Raw genomic sequence first — 14,376 nt, 5'->3', positions numbered from 1 at the left:
GCCCAAAGCTTCTAATGCTAAAATATACTGGAGAATTTTGCTGCTGTTTATTCTTTGTAGTGACTGTTCTATAAAATGGAAGTTGAGGAAAATGCTTCAAGAAAGTTATGTCATACATGGTGATTGCTTTTAGAGGGTAAATCTTTGCTACATTGTTTATGTGACAGTTTTAAATTGTTATGATTTAATACATCATACCTGTTGTTTTGTATCTGCAAAGTTAAAATAGGCACTTGAAGACAATTAAAACATTTCTTTTGACCATAATCTGGGCCAGCAAACTGGGTTATAATAGCTGTTGAATCTGTGTTCCCATGTAAACTGTACACCAAATGCCAGTCAGCCCATGCCAATTAGTGCTCATGTTGCTAGGTCACCGTGGTCAATTGAAAGCTGCATCAATAGAACTTGAAAAGGTTTCCTCCTGATCAGACCTTCTGACATATTGAGCAGAATAATGGATGGGAAAAAACAGCCAAGTCCCCTACCCTAGATTCAAAATACTCAGCAGTAAGAATTCATTTGCAATGTGCAATTAACTGGAAAGAATGGACTCCAAGAACCAGCCTGGACATTTTTAAAAATAAAGCCTCATTCTCCTGTCTTGTACACGTTTACTCTTTGGATAGCATCTTAAAATGTAGCCAACTTGGTGATCTTGGGTCCAAAACTTTAACTGACTAAAAAGGAAACTTGACAGTTGAAGGTGAACAAAATTTTTTTAAAGTCAGACCTTTCTGATTCAGTTGAGTTTAAACATCCTTTTAAATAAATGCTGATACTTCCTGAAACATGTTAAACTACACTCGCTGTGAGGGACATAAAGGCCACTCTGATACTACATATCCCCTATGACAAATCCAGGCAAACTGGATTGTCCTCAGATTTGGAGATGATGATACCTGCCAGATTTTAGCCTTCTGACTTTTAATGCAGACATGATGCTTTTCCACAGAGGCGTTGGGGCCGAACCTCTGCTGCCATGGAACCGGATGCTCCAAACCCCAAACGCAGCCTTCCAGCCAAACCAGTACCAGATGCTCGCCGGGCCGGGCGGGTATGCACCCAGACGTGACGATCGCGGCGGGAGACAGGTGATGCAGCGGGGGGCTGTGGCGTGGAAAGCTTACTGCTCACTTTGAATGGAACCGTGCCTCTTGGGACTCCATGGTTTAGTTTGGTTTTGGTTTTGGTTTTCTGAAACATCTGTGGATAAGTTACTGATAGAGTTGCTCAGTTGAACTTGGATCCCTCATTAAAAATGTATACGGGGTGAGTATCTGCCTCACTAAGTAGGTTATCCTTCGATGATGCTGAAGAATTTTCAGACCAAAAGCCCCTTTAATCACAGCAATCTGATATTTAGCACAAATATGGTCCATCACCAAAACACGTTGTTTATCCTTAGGGTATTGCTTTTTAATAGAAACTAGATCCCTCAAAATGTAATGTTCTAGAAGCTGAAAGTAATATTTCACCTTTTCAGCTGTTATCTTTATTCCTCTTAGGAGTTTTCGGTCTTGATTTATCTGTTCTCTACATGGAAAGAAATCTTTCCTATCTAATTTCCCACTTTTTTTTTTTTTAACTAAATTTAAACAGCTATACATTGAGTATAATAATTCCTAGACAGATTCAGTAAATGTAAGCTTTATTTCCTTCTCTTTATAGCATCCACTTTTAGCAGCATTTAAGCCTGAGGTCTGTTTGCCTCAGTCTCTTTGTCCCCCAGCCATTGGACACCCTGGCCAGTATTTACATGCTCTTTAATCAAACGCTTGCCAGAGAACAGGATCTGAATGCAGTGATTCAGAGTGTGTGCTATTCCTGGAGTTGGCACCTGTGGTGATGTGAAGTGGTTTTTAAATTGCTTACCTGGTGTCGCCTACAGCCTTTTGCAGTGCTTCGAATATTAATTTTCTAACTCAGGTTCTTGCCATGTGTCCCTTTGTTCTGATACCTGAGAAAAATCTTCTGCCAGCTAAGAAAAATCTTTTTTTTCCACACTTTTTTGGTGTATTCTTACAAGTCTCAGTTCACTTTACAAGAAAGTAATCATCTTGTCTTTTGAGAGAATTTTGTTACAGTTCTTTAGAATCAATTTGTAGAATATGACTTTGCATACTCTCAGCCCGAGATCTCTACAGATGCTATCGGTAGGTGCAGTAGATTGAGACTGTTTATGCTTCTAGTGTCGAGGGGACACTGGGCAACCTAAATGATGAATATTTTTGAAAGGAAGGCACACTTGCAACTAGAAGCAGCTCTGGAGGAAGTTTAGTCTAGTCACCTCATTTTCCAAGTCAGGAGTCGAAAGCTTAACCCTCCTGCCGCTGGGTTGGGCAGCAGAGCTGGGGACGCCTGTGACTTCTGACCCCAGTTCAGCGCCTCCCCTGCCTCCTTTAGGGGAGCGCGTCCCTTTAAAGGAGCTTTCCGCTGTTACACGAGGTAAAATTCTTATTCACTTAGGAGATGCAAACCAGTTGTACATTCTAATTCTTTTAGGACCTTTTGGAAATACATTTCTTTCTTAGTCTTTTTTCTGTGGAGATGTTTTTTTTTAAATCAGAATTTTGAAGCGCTATTAAATTGTAGAAGTTTATTGTTAAAAGCAGTAAAATTATGACTTCATTATATTTTTAGTGGAGTTTATATGACTAAACAAGTCCTTAGCCTACATTATGACCTTGAAGGACTACACATATTCATGTTATAATTTAAACTAGTGAAGCGCTCTGAGTGGCAACATGGGGAAGGGGGTCCATTTCAGAATCCTCCGTAGGAAGGGAATTGTGATGGGAGACACATCACATTTACCTTCAGGTTGTACAGAAATGTTATTTGCAAGCATATTAGGAACTGTTATGAATACTGCCAGTAATTGATTATGTAATAACCTAATGTGGTACACTATTATTTATAGCTAAACAAACAAAAAACCCTAAAATTAATAGTTCATTAGGCCTCAGCTGATGCAGCAAGCTCCTGCCTTTGTTAAGCAAAACGACTTTCCTAGTATAATATGTGTGAAGATGATGTGGGCACCTTACCACAGTGTGGCCTGAATTAGGAGCTGGGGAGGGGGTGGTAGGGAGAATTGAGAATGACAAGTGTTTTACGCAAGACACTTAACTATCCTTCATTTGTGTGCATTTTAAGGAATTTCTCAAGCGCTTGTTAAGGCTTGTTTGGTTAGTTGTCAGTGATAGCATTTATGCTGATGTCCCACTTTGCATGCAGCTTTCTATAAAGCTGCAGACCAAAAGCACCCGCTTATGGAGATCTTCCATGTGATATACCTGTAAGACATATTCACCTTCTTTATGGTGTGTTTTTCCATAGAGAAGTAAGATTAGTTTCTTTGCAGGAGTGTTAATCCAGAAGATGAACTCTTTCTTTTGCTTTTTTTTCAGGGATATCCCAGAGAAGGAAGGAAATACCCTTTGCCACCACCTTCAGGAAGATACAGTTGGAATTAGGCTTTTGTAAAGCTTTCTGAAATCCTTTCATCATTCTACAGTTTTATGCTATTTGTGGAAAGATTTCTTTCTCAAGTAGTAGTTTTTAATAAAACTACAGTACTTTGTGTATTTCTTTTAACTGTGTATATTTCTACTGATCCGATCTCACTGTTTTATGTTGCTTTCCAAAGATGTGTGTTGCATAATACAGTGGATCTGAATTTATTATTGCTTGTAAAACACATTTGATGGAACAGGAATACTGGTTTTTCATTATGGTCAAAAATCAAACCAGCTGTGGATTTCAAAACACAGTGTATTCTAGATCATCTAAGATCCATGCTGATTTTTAATGCACAATTAGCTGTGAACTCTTGAGCTGGAACTCTCAGCCAACTAGAGTGTATATTGTTCAGTATTTCTTTGGGAACATTTCATTAATGTACTTGTCATATGGAAATTTCTGGACTTTAGTAAAAAAAAAAAACTTAAAACCCTGGTCTCTTGTTTTTCTTTTACAGTATTTAAACTTTGAAAATCTTGGCCAAGCATGTGTGTTTTTTTTGTTGTTGTTGTTTTGTTTTTTAATCAGTATATCAGAAAACTATTTCTACAATTAGATGTCGAAAGAAAATCAGTGAAGAAGTAGATTTTAAGAGGATATGGTCAGCAAGACAACCCAACCGACCCATGTATGTGTCTGCTCCTGATTTGGCGAATTATAAAATCTTCATGAGAATAAATTATTTACATTTTACAAATTTCATGTAGATTCGTACTGCAGTTTTAAGGACTGGTTTTAAATCTCTAAGAAAAGTTGAAAAATTCCGGGGCGTGGTGATGAGTGAAATAGGTGAGAGGGATTGAGGTACAAACTTCCAGTTACAAAATAAACGAGTCATGGGATGGAATGTACAACATGGGGAATATAATCAATAATATTATTTTTGTGTGGTGACAGATGGTAACTAGACTTATTGTGGTGATCATTTCATAATGTATAGAAATATCGAATCATTACATGCACCTGGAAGTAACACAGTGGTGTAGGTCAGTTGTACTTAAGTTGAAAAAACACTACACAGAACCCAATGGGAGGGCAGAAAGAAAGAAAGAAGAAAGAAAACTTAAAAAGTTTAATTCCTAGCTAAATTGCCTATGCTCCTTGGCAAGTTGTTGCATTATTTCACAATAGATTCCAATTTGTACTTATTTTTTTCTTGCTACTAAGCACACTATAATTTCTTACATTTACGCTTGCAGTTCACGTGCAGCACTTCCATATGCATTTTCATTGCCACAACAAACCCAGACACACGTATGAAGACTTGCTGCCGTGTTTCCAAACCTTTCCGTTCTAGCCTCAGATTGTAAAGTAAGGTTTCTCTCTGACTTTCTGACCTAGGACATTTTTGCTTTAGTATTCTACAAAGGCACACTTGTTAATCTTAAATCTATTCAGAAAAAGTCCCACCTTAACCTTGGATAAGGAAGGTATTTTGAAGCTATTGAGTTCATTGCTGATGATGGGTGAACAGAGCAGGGTCCTTTATTGTTGAGATGAAGAGTCTCTCCGCCGGGAATTAACACAACCATTATATATTACTTCACAATACATTAAAGTGGGAATAATACCTTCTGTTAGATTTCTCTATCTTCCAAATACTGAAAATGTATAGCGCCTAAATCAGTATTGCATATTCCAAAGGAACCCATATACATGTCTGTCTGAGTGTACAGAGCTTCATAAGTACCCCATACCCACACTTCTGCAGAACCTATATTTTCTCAGATCTTTAATTTTGGCCTAGTTTTTAATTTTGTTTTAAGCTATCATGAGTGTGTCTAAAATAATTGTTTCTGTTTTGGCTTTTTCACCGTTACATGTAACGGATGAAAACAAGTTTGAAAATTAATGTTTAAAGTGTTCTGAAGACACCTAAGCAAAAAGCCTGGCGGAAAACTTAAGCTGGCTAGAGTCCCACTGGCGAGCGGGTGGTGAGACCTCGCTTCCTTCCCTCTCCTTACTCTGCATCTCTTTCTAACTTGTCCCCACGTTTGAATCTCCCAGAAAAATGCCCTGCTATTTCAACAAGTAAACGCTTTTTAGAACTTTAAATGGCATGTTTAAAGCTATAACTATCCCCTCCATATTCGGATGTAAAGTCAACGGGTCAATTTTATGTAATTAACTCCATTGTACTATGTTTACGTAGGGCCAAGTTTTTTCAGGGTCTCATTAAAGATTTTTAAGAATCTTAGAACCTGGAAACAGCCCGACTTCATCGCGGCGCTAAGAGCCCGTGGTGAGCAGCTGTCTTCCCCGTAGGGTCCGGTGAGGCAAAGCCTTAGAGCCCACGGCCATCCATCCGGAAGCGCTGTCCGGCCGCCGTGCAGCGTCGGGGAGGCAGGCGGGGAAATGACCGGCAGGCAGAGCCCGAGCCAGGGCCGGCCGGGCGGGCTCGGGGGTCGCTCGGCGGGAGCGGGGACGCCCGCGGCCCCGAGGCTCGGGGGGCCCGGCATCCTGGCCCGGATCCCCGGCCGGCCCCCGCGCCGCAGCTTCTCCGCCAGCCCAGCGTCGTCTCAGCTCTCCGCATGGGTGCGAACACCGGGACCTGGAAGAAAAGAGCGGAAAGGGTCTTCTCCCGAGGCTGCTGTTTTAAGTTCCAAGCCTGAACGTAAGCGAATTCCCGCTTTGCTTCGAAATTAGAATGTAAACATTCTCTGAAGTCACCTGGACGCCCGGTTCGCAGGCGGCTTGCGGCCCCGGCCGCATCCCGCTCATCGGCGCCGCTTCCCGCCCCCAGGGCGGCCTGGAGCCGACCCACCGGACGCGTGCCCGAGAGCGACGGCTCTGCTACTTCTAACCGGGGAAAAAAGTCAAACTAATGAACTAGCAAACGCCCCACTCGGGGTGAAGTGAATGCCTGCGTTGCTTGTTGTCTGACACCGTATACATGCACGAGGGCCAAAGAGGAACATGCTTTAATTTGTGTGTGTGAAATGGGAATGGAGCTATTCACTACTCCAAAATAGCTTGCACAACTTAGACTTGGGCAAATTCGTGGTTAAACTTTTATTAGAAATCACTTAAGCAACTACTGAAATAAGAGGTTACATGGAATTTAGAAACTGAAATAAAAGGCATTTCATTCAACTGCAGCTAAACATTCTAAAGCAAAGACAAATGAAACCAAAACACCTCTTTCAGAAGCTTCCATTTAAGCTTACCTCCAGGCTTAAAAATAATGACATAAAAGTGATCTTAAAATCACAAAGTTATCTTAATACTTACTGGAGAGAGCGAATTCCTGACTTCAAGTCTTCTTTGAATCTTGTCTAGATGCTCACCAATTCTCACTAGCAGCAAAAGTCTATTTATTTAATTCATTTTTAATAAAATGTATCCTAGTGCCCTGTCTTATTGTATTTGGGCATGGCAAGTAGCAGTATTTTTAAAAACTGGACTTGAGTAATTAACATACAGGGTTTTATCCACACGTTAGTGTTATATTAAACAGTTGGGCAGTATCATTCATGCTTTGAACTACATCTGAAATTTATACTGCCACTACACAGTGCATTATCTGATGCACAAATTCATAGCTAAAAATCCAATCAATGGGTCTTTATGTGACTATGGTTCACCAATTTATTCTAAAAGTTTATAAATCATCAGTATTCAATGCAGCTAACAAAGCAAGTCTTTGGAAGGTGCTTGCATTTAGTGAACAGGATTGCGTCTCTGATTTGCTTTAAATTGAAAGTAAACAGTCGATAGCAGAATGGAGCTTGAACACAACATCTGTGTTGATAAAAGTCTGATTGACTTACTTGTTCCGACCATTAGGTTTTAGTTCTAAGCAAAGCCTTAAATAGAAGACAACTGGGTTACACACACCATCCCCCCTTCCATATACAAAACACCCTTCCTGTATCCTTCAACATTGCGCTCATACACACATACACACAAACACCCCGCTTCAATTTACATCCCAACACAGATTTCAGAAAAGTACCTGCAATCCCTGCCGTTCCTCTCTGCAACTTTGATTCTGGATTTTGGTTTCTGTGCCTCAACTGGAAAAGATACGTTAGAATGCTGTAAAACTCCAAAACATTTAGGAAAGTGTCACATCTGCAGTTAGCATTTCTGAAACCGAGTTTTACTGTGGCCTCTGCTAAAGTTTGGAGGGGCTTTGTTCCACTTAGACCCTGCGCCAGCCCTCCCTCTTGGTCGTGAAGACACTTATCCTCCTCTTCAGTTAATGAGTTTCACCTAGTCTGGCCGTTTGTGTTTTTATAAAAGATCTGCAAAGCACTAACTGCAAAAGAAGAAAAAAGCTCTTGTTTTGCATTAATCAGAATGTGGAATTCTATAATAAAAACATTTTCTATTTTAATGTTTCAAAATCAAACCTTGTCCTACTTTCAGGATGTGCACACATAAACTCAGTGAGTTTCTGGGTGTAGAATGTTAAGCCCTCTGCAGCAATTACTTCTGGCTTGGGTCCTTTACTATTTAAAGGAACATTGAAAGGGAAAAGATATGCCTGTACCGAATACACTTTCAGAAGATATTGTATAAAGAAGGCTGTTTCTTCTTAATGGTCTTTTTGATAGAGAGTTCACTTAGTCTAAGGGATTTTTTGTTCCAGAAATTAGCAAGGAAAAAACTGTCCATGAAGATTTATTTTCTTTAAATATGTTACTTGGAGCCCTTAGTCCATAAGCTATTCTTGCTTTTGTTAAGTATTGGGCTGTAAAAAAAAAAAAAAAAAATTACAAACCATGTGAACTTTTAGAACATGTTTTCTAGAAGTAAAATTTCAGAATTTGAAGGAATCCGATCAATATAAACAAGCATTTTGAAATGTGGCACATCAGTAATAGTTATGCTAGCTTGGCTAATATTTTGAAAGTCAATTTTATTAGTATGCAAAAACCCAAATTGGGAAAATTTCCTGCAGGTGTATTGCACCATTGTCATACTATTTTTTCTGCTTAAATTATTTCTTTTCATGTAAAATGTTTTAAAAATCAGTTATCATTTTACAAAAATGCATTCACAGCCCCTTGATAAAGGCTGATCCCCTTGCTTCTTTAGTGTTTTTTTTTTCTCTCTTTGTGGAATGAACTGGAGTTTTAAATTATTATTATTATTTATTATATAAAATACATTTAGAGAAAGTGCAACTTTTAAAACACCTTCTTAAAGAATGCACTTTGCACATTCAGAAAAACACCCAAACAATGAAGTTAAATAAAATGTTTCACTTCAAACTATAATTCTAAAACTTCAAATGTAGAAGAGCTTTAAGGTCTCTGGTAGATGTTTTGGTCATTTATAAATCACGTTTTATCCATGTTACGTCTTTAATTTTTCTTCATTTCATAAGCTCATGTTCTTCAGCTTTCTTTTAGTATTTTCACTCCGCTACCAGTTCTTTAAATCATGAGTCAACTGAGCTGTGTTGTCACATCATGCCAACTAGTGTTAAAAAAAAAAACCTATACAACTTAGTGAAAAATAAATAACCATTTGACTCTTACCAAAAAAAAACAAAGTACTTAAGGTTCTTTTAAGTTATATTTAAATATCCTTTTGAAACACAGGAAATATAAATCATCATATTAAAGAGTAAATACATTATTTGTACAAGAAAACACCAACAAAATCGGTGTGTAACCCCTATTAAGTTCTAAATATGAGAAAATTATAAATATTTTAGTTACTTATTCTTTACATACTGATTACAATTCAGTAAATCACCTTATTCTCTTCTTGACATGCTTTCAAACAGGTTAATTAATTGATGTCTATCTTAGCAATTTTGCTTACTTGTTCTAGTGTTTTATCACGGTATTCAAATTAAGATAAGCAAATATCTTAGAAAGAGTAAATAACATGTCTACAGAAAGACAGGGTGTCATTTATTTTATCCATTCATTGGGGAGACCAGTTTCCATGTAAAAAGTAGCTTACAACCCTTCTTTCTTTTGATGAACTGCATATTAGGGAGAAGATCCTCTTTTAGGGTAATTTACAAACACTCATTGCCAAATAATGATCAAAACATTTAAAAAACAGCATTAAATTTAAAAAGCTGTATCAATTCGTATAAGCAATATTTTGATTAAGTTTATTCCATTTCTGTAAATGGCAATAACTCCTCTGCAATAATGTTGCTATGTGCATGATCCACCTTGAGCTACAATTCAATTTACTTTCCATCAAACATTAATGAAATTGCACTTAAGGGGAGGGGGATTCGAAAATTAATCTCCCAAGTTAAGTTCCACTCCAAGAATAATTCATTGCTAAAGCTGGGTTGGTTTTTAGAGCAACAAACACCAACGAAGTCTCCAATGTTTAAAACTCTGAGAGCTTTGGTTAGGAACGTGGTGGATGTGGACTCGGCCGGCTTTTCACATAATTTAGGAACCTCTGGAAGGAGGAAATGACCACCTCAAAGCCCCCTGGCGCGATGCTCGTGATTCGATCCTGGGGCTGTCGCGTCCCCACCCCCAGTAGAGAGGTTCCGCGCCCGCCCGCCTCCACGACCCGTCCGGCCGTTTGCGAGCTCCGCGTCCGCCGTCGGTCCAAGCAGACCCTCAGGCGTCAGGAGGGACCCCGCCCGGCCCGCGCCGTCACCACGTCCTGCCATAGAGCAGGTTGGCGCCCAGCGCGCCGCCGCCGTAGTCCCCCGCCGCCGCGTCCAGGGCCGCCAGGCCTCCCCCCGGGCCGTGCAGCGCGGGTGGGCTGGGCGACAGCTCCTCCAGCTCGGGCGCGGGCGTCGGCGCGGGCGGTTGCGGGCCGGCCTGGCCGGGCGTCGGCGTGGCCGCGCCGTTCTGGCAGGGCTTGCCGTCCTTGACCAGCACGGGCACGGCCACGCGGCGCGGGGACGGCGGTGGCGGGCCCAGGCCGACCTCCTGCTGCAGTTGCTGCGCCGCCTTGTCCTTGGCCTGCCGCTTCATCTTGTAGCGGTGGTTCTGGAACCAGATCTTGACCTGCGTGGGCGTCAGGTGGATCATGCTGGCCAGGTGCTCGCGCTCGGGCGCCGACAAGTACTTCTGCTGCTTGAAGCGCCGCTCCAGCTCGTAGACCTGCGCCTGCGAGAATAGCACGCGGCGCTTCCTCCGCGGCGCCGCCGCCGCCGCATGCAGGGGCGCCAGAGACTTGGCGGCGTCCGCGATGCCCGGCAGCGACCCCATGCCGGCCACGTTCACTCCCGCTGACGGCCCCATGAACCTGGAGACTGGGGAGGGGCCCAAGGGGAATGCCGGTCAGCCGCCGCCCAGCTCTCTTCACACCGCGACGGCCGCGACGCCGGCGTGGCCCCTGCGGGTCCCAGGACGCCCCGCGCGCCCCCGGCCGGGTCCCAGCGCCGCCCGCGCGCTCAGAGTCCCAGGACACCCCGCGCGCCCCGGGCCCGGCCCCAGCGCCCCCCGCGCCTCGGACTGTGGCGGGAAAAGCCCGCGCGGTCCGCTGCCCTCCGTCCCGCGCTCCTGGCCCCGCTCACTTGACGAGTAGCGCGGGTCCGGGTTGGCGCCGTACCAGCCGGTGGCTGCGGCGGCCGCGCCGCCCCGCATGCCGTCCGTGTAGGCGGGCAGCTCGCCCATGTTGCCCAGGCCGCCGTTGCAGTAGCCGCCCATGGCGCCGTGCGGGAACTGCGGGACGCCGGGCGGCATGTGGTAGGTAGCGGCCGCCGCCGCCGCCGCCGCCGCCGCCGCCGCCGCCGCGTTGTGGCCCGCCATGGCGTGCGGGGGCTGCATACCCGCCACGGCCGCCGCTTGCGAGGAGGGCCCGGTCGGCGGCGCGCGGTAGGCGGCGGCCGCGGCCCCCAGAGGCGCCCCCAGGCCGGGCGGCGCACCGTCCATGGCGCCGCCGAACTTCTTGTAGGTCTCCTCGATGGGGCTCAGGATGTCGGACACGGAGAAGGGCGTCGTGTGCTTGGGGCTCAACGACATGGCTCGGCGGACGGCCAGGTAGGAGGGCCCGGGGCGGGCGGGACGCGGCGGCCGCGGGTCGCCGCCACCTGGGCCGGGGCGGCAGCGCCTGTGACCAGGAGTCGGCGGCGCGGCGAGCCCCCGGAGCTGCGGGATCTGGGGTTTATTTTAGTCCGGCGCCAGGTTTACGACAGACTCGGGGGGCGGAGCAACATCGCAAACGAGCAAACAATGGTCATTGACATCTTTTTCTCTCGGCCCCCCACCTCCCCATAGTGGAGGCAAAAAGGTAAAGGGGGCAGTTGGGTGCTTCTTGAAAAGATCACCCCCCTTTGCTTTCTCCACGCTTCCCGCCTTCATCCCGGCCGTTATCCCAACCCTCGAGCACCAGAAATAGAAACTCCGAGGCCGGCGTCGAGGCTTGAAGTGAAGGATTGCGCGCCTCTACCGATCCAGACCCCAGTTTTCCTAAAACTACTGACTTCGTAGCAAAGTCCAGTGTAATTGGGGAGGGGGGATGTGGTGCTAAGTTGAGGGGGGGGGGGTGGTGCAGGGCTCGCCTATTCGTCTCCAGCTACCAGCCTCTCACTCGCTCCTTCATCTAAAGTGTTAAAAAAAAAAAAAAAAAAAAAAAAGAAAGAAAGAAAGAGAAAAGGAAAGGCTCTTGGGTCCCACCATAAGAGCGAATAAAGAGTGAGGTACAATGACCGGGCCTGTGCCTTTGTAGGGCTTCTAATTTATGCATCCTTAGACTCTCAAGCATCATTTTGTGGACAACCAAACGGGCCCTTCCAAATTAGCTCAAAGTATCCAAATCCAAAGAAGAGAGAAAACACATAGAGATACAAATACACAGATGCTAACTTGTAAGTACTCTGTTTCTCCTCTGTAGGGATGGAGGTCGGGTAAGGGAAAGAGGGTACATTTTTATCTTTTCGAATGTTTCCTGTTCAGCTTGCACCTGCAAAATTCTTTACAGGTTTCTTCCCCCCACACACACATTTTTTCCCCGCCCCCGCCCCCCCCCCAAATACAAATATCCAACTTAGGGTTTACTGGCCTATCACTACAATGATCAAAAAGAAGAGAAAGAAAACACCCCACAAATCCAAATATTTATAGCTATTCGAAATGGGTCTTTTTATTGTTCTTTGAAAAATATAACCTGCTCAAGGATTATGAAATGGATGCACAGATCAGGTGAAAATGGTAGTTTCTCTTGAAAAATACTGTAGATAAACTGATTCTTAAAAAAACTTTGTCATCCTTTGATTTGCATATTTACCTGCGTAGCAAAGAACTTAGACATTGTGAACTTTCCTCTGAATGCTGAACACGACAAAGAATAAGACAAAAGAAGTGTGAGAAGCATACTGACTAAATTTTTAAAACAGCCCTGCAGTTAAAAAAACAAAACAACCAGGGAAATGAAGATGCAGTTTTTAAGTTTTCCTGGAGACTGGGGCAGGAGAAGGAAAAACAAGGAGAGTGCTTTCTTAAGCAAGGTTTTATTGTTTAAAAAAAGAAGAACGGGATGTATGAAAACAATTCCAGTTTAACCTGATAGAACATAAGACCTAATAGTACACAGTCTTGAAGGGAAGAACAGTTACCTTTTCCTTGTTTGGTTTCAGTGCTTTGGTTGAAATGTCCTCCATGGTTTTGCTCTTATTGTTTTAATCATTGTTTTGTTCATTTCAGTGAGTTTTGCAACGAATCTGGGGGTGGGGGGTGGGGGGGAGGGACCAGTATTCACCTATGGGAAGAAAGTGTCAACCAGGCAAGTGCGTAGAGTATTAATATTTTAAAATACTGAAAGACCCGAAAGACGAGGTATCATGATTGTTTCCAGATGTCAGTTGCTGACTTAGTAAGATTAGTATTGCTACAATTTTTACACCTCTCTACTTTTACAGGTCTTTCCTCAGCTTGAAACACTTGGGCTAGGTCTTCATCCTCACCTGCACTGGAATTGCCTACTTAATTTTTTAAAAAATTACTGATTTAATACAAAGAAGTATTCATGTATGTATTTAAGTAGTAGCTAGAATCTTCAAAACTGCAGTTTGGTTTTTAAGTTTTGGTTTAATTCAAATTGTATTGTTTACTTGATTCTCTTAAAAATAGTAAGAAGTCTTTCCTTTCAAACTTTCCTCAGAGACAAGAGAGTAAGTAGAAGTAGTTTTTATCACATCTATGGATATAAAAGTCATTTGTGAACCGTTATATTTTATTTTTCAAGTTGAAACATGTTTTAGAAGTGAAACCTATTATCACAGTCTTCATTCGTGTTGTTGAGTTACCCAAAGGGCAAAAGTGTTTACAATTATAGTTTTTTTTAGACAATTATTATTTATTCTGTTTTCAGGCTATACATTTCATCTTGTGTAATTTTTGTGTGTGTGTGTGTGTAATATTTTTATAGAACTGTAGGAGAGCAGTTCACATTGAGTGGTTAAACTACAGTTTGTTGCTTATTTTGTTTTTCAACTGTAGTGGGTCCTGCTACAAGTTCATTTACATCTGGAAAGTTCCCACCTTTAAATAAAAAAGCACTTTATCATATCTGGGGGCTCTCTGCAGATAGTCACTTTCTGGCTGCTTGGGAACTTGATACCCTAATTAGTACTTCTTTACTGGAGGTGACCAGTTCTGGAAAAAAAAAATCCACACTCTTCAACATTTTTCCCTATCAGTTGTTTGTGTCTCATTCCAGAAATTACATAGCTTCATGCTGGAAACACTGTTTGGATGTGTGCAGATGATTCTGGAAATAGGTGTAGTCTGGAGGATGTGTATGTACATTTATATACAGATACAAATTAGAATAATCCAATTGATGGTCCATGAAAGCTCTTTATCAAATTCATTTCATCATATTGCCTGCCTAAATTATGTATGGAAATTTATACTCAGTAGATTCTTAAATACTATTGACTTGTGAAATTGGATTTCATGGGAAATA

At 42.8% G+C, this 14,376-nt stretch overlaps 2 protein-coding genes across 4 annotated transcripts in view; one reads left to right on the top strand and one right to left on the bottom strand.

Annotated features, from left to right (window-relative positions):
- XRN2 (5'-3' exoribonuclease 2) overlaps window positions 1–3,938 on the top strand; it is a 77,722-nt gene extending 73,784 nt beyond the window's left edge. For 2 of the 3 annotated variants that reach the window (XM_068524595.1, XM_068524596.1), the window contains 2 exons: window positions 956–1,094; window positions 3,414–3,938. In XM_068524595.1, coding sequence (XP_068380696.1) covers window positions 956–1,094; window positions 3,414–3,479 — 205 coding nt within the window. In that variant the 3' untranslated portion in view covers window positions 3,480–3,938. The remainder of the gene's footprint in view (window positions 1–955; window positions 1,095–3,413) is intronic. The other variant, XM_068524594.1, reaches the window with a different exon arrangement.
- A 6,174-nt stretch (window positions 3,939–10,112) lies between these two features.
- Window positions 10,113–11,432, bottom strand: NKX2-4 (NK2 homeobox 4). The gene is made up of 2 exons (XM_068524689.1): window positions 10,985–11,432; window positions 10,113–10,720 (listed from the first exon to the last, which is right to left on the bottom strand). The coding sequence occupies exons 1-2, from the start codon at window positions 11,430–11,432 to the stop codon at window positions 10,113–10,115; spliced, it is 1,056 nt and encodes a 351-aa protein (XP_068380790.1).
- Window positions 11,433–14,376: the final 2,944 nt, after the last annotated feature.

This window comes from Eschrichtius robustus, chromosome 16 (assembly GCF_028021215.1).
Source record: "Eschrichtius robustus isolate mEscRob2 chromosome 16, mEscRob2.pri, whole genome shotgun sequence".
Classification (NCBI taxonomy): domain Eukaryota; kingdom Metazoa; phylum Chordata; class Mammalia; order Artiodactyla; family Eschrichtiidae; genus Eschrichtius; species Eschrichtius robustus.
The sequence above is the reverse complement of the archived record's forward strand: the minus strand, read 5'-3'. Positions and strand labels throughout refer to the sequence as shown.

What these genes read in the sequence shown, in the direction of transcription:
- NKX2-4 (XM_068524689.1), bottom strand. Translation starts at nt 11,432, where the DNA reads ATGTCGTTGAGCCCCAAGCACACGACGCCCTTCTCCGTGTCCGACATC. An exon ending in GGACCCGCGCTACTCGTCAA is followed by an intron (nt 10,721 to 10,984) that starts GTGAGCGGGGCC and finishes GCCCCTCCCCAG; the next exon opens with TCTCCAGGTTCATGGGGCCG.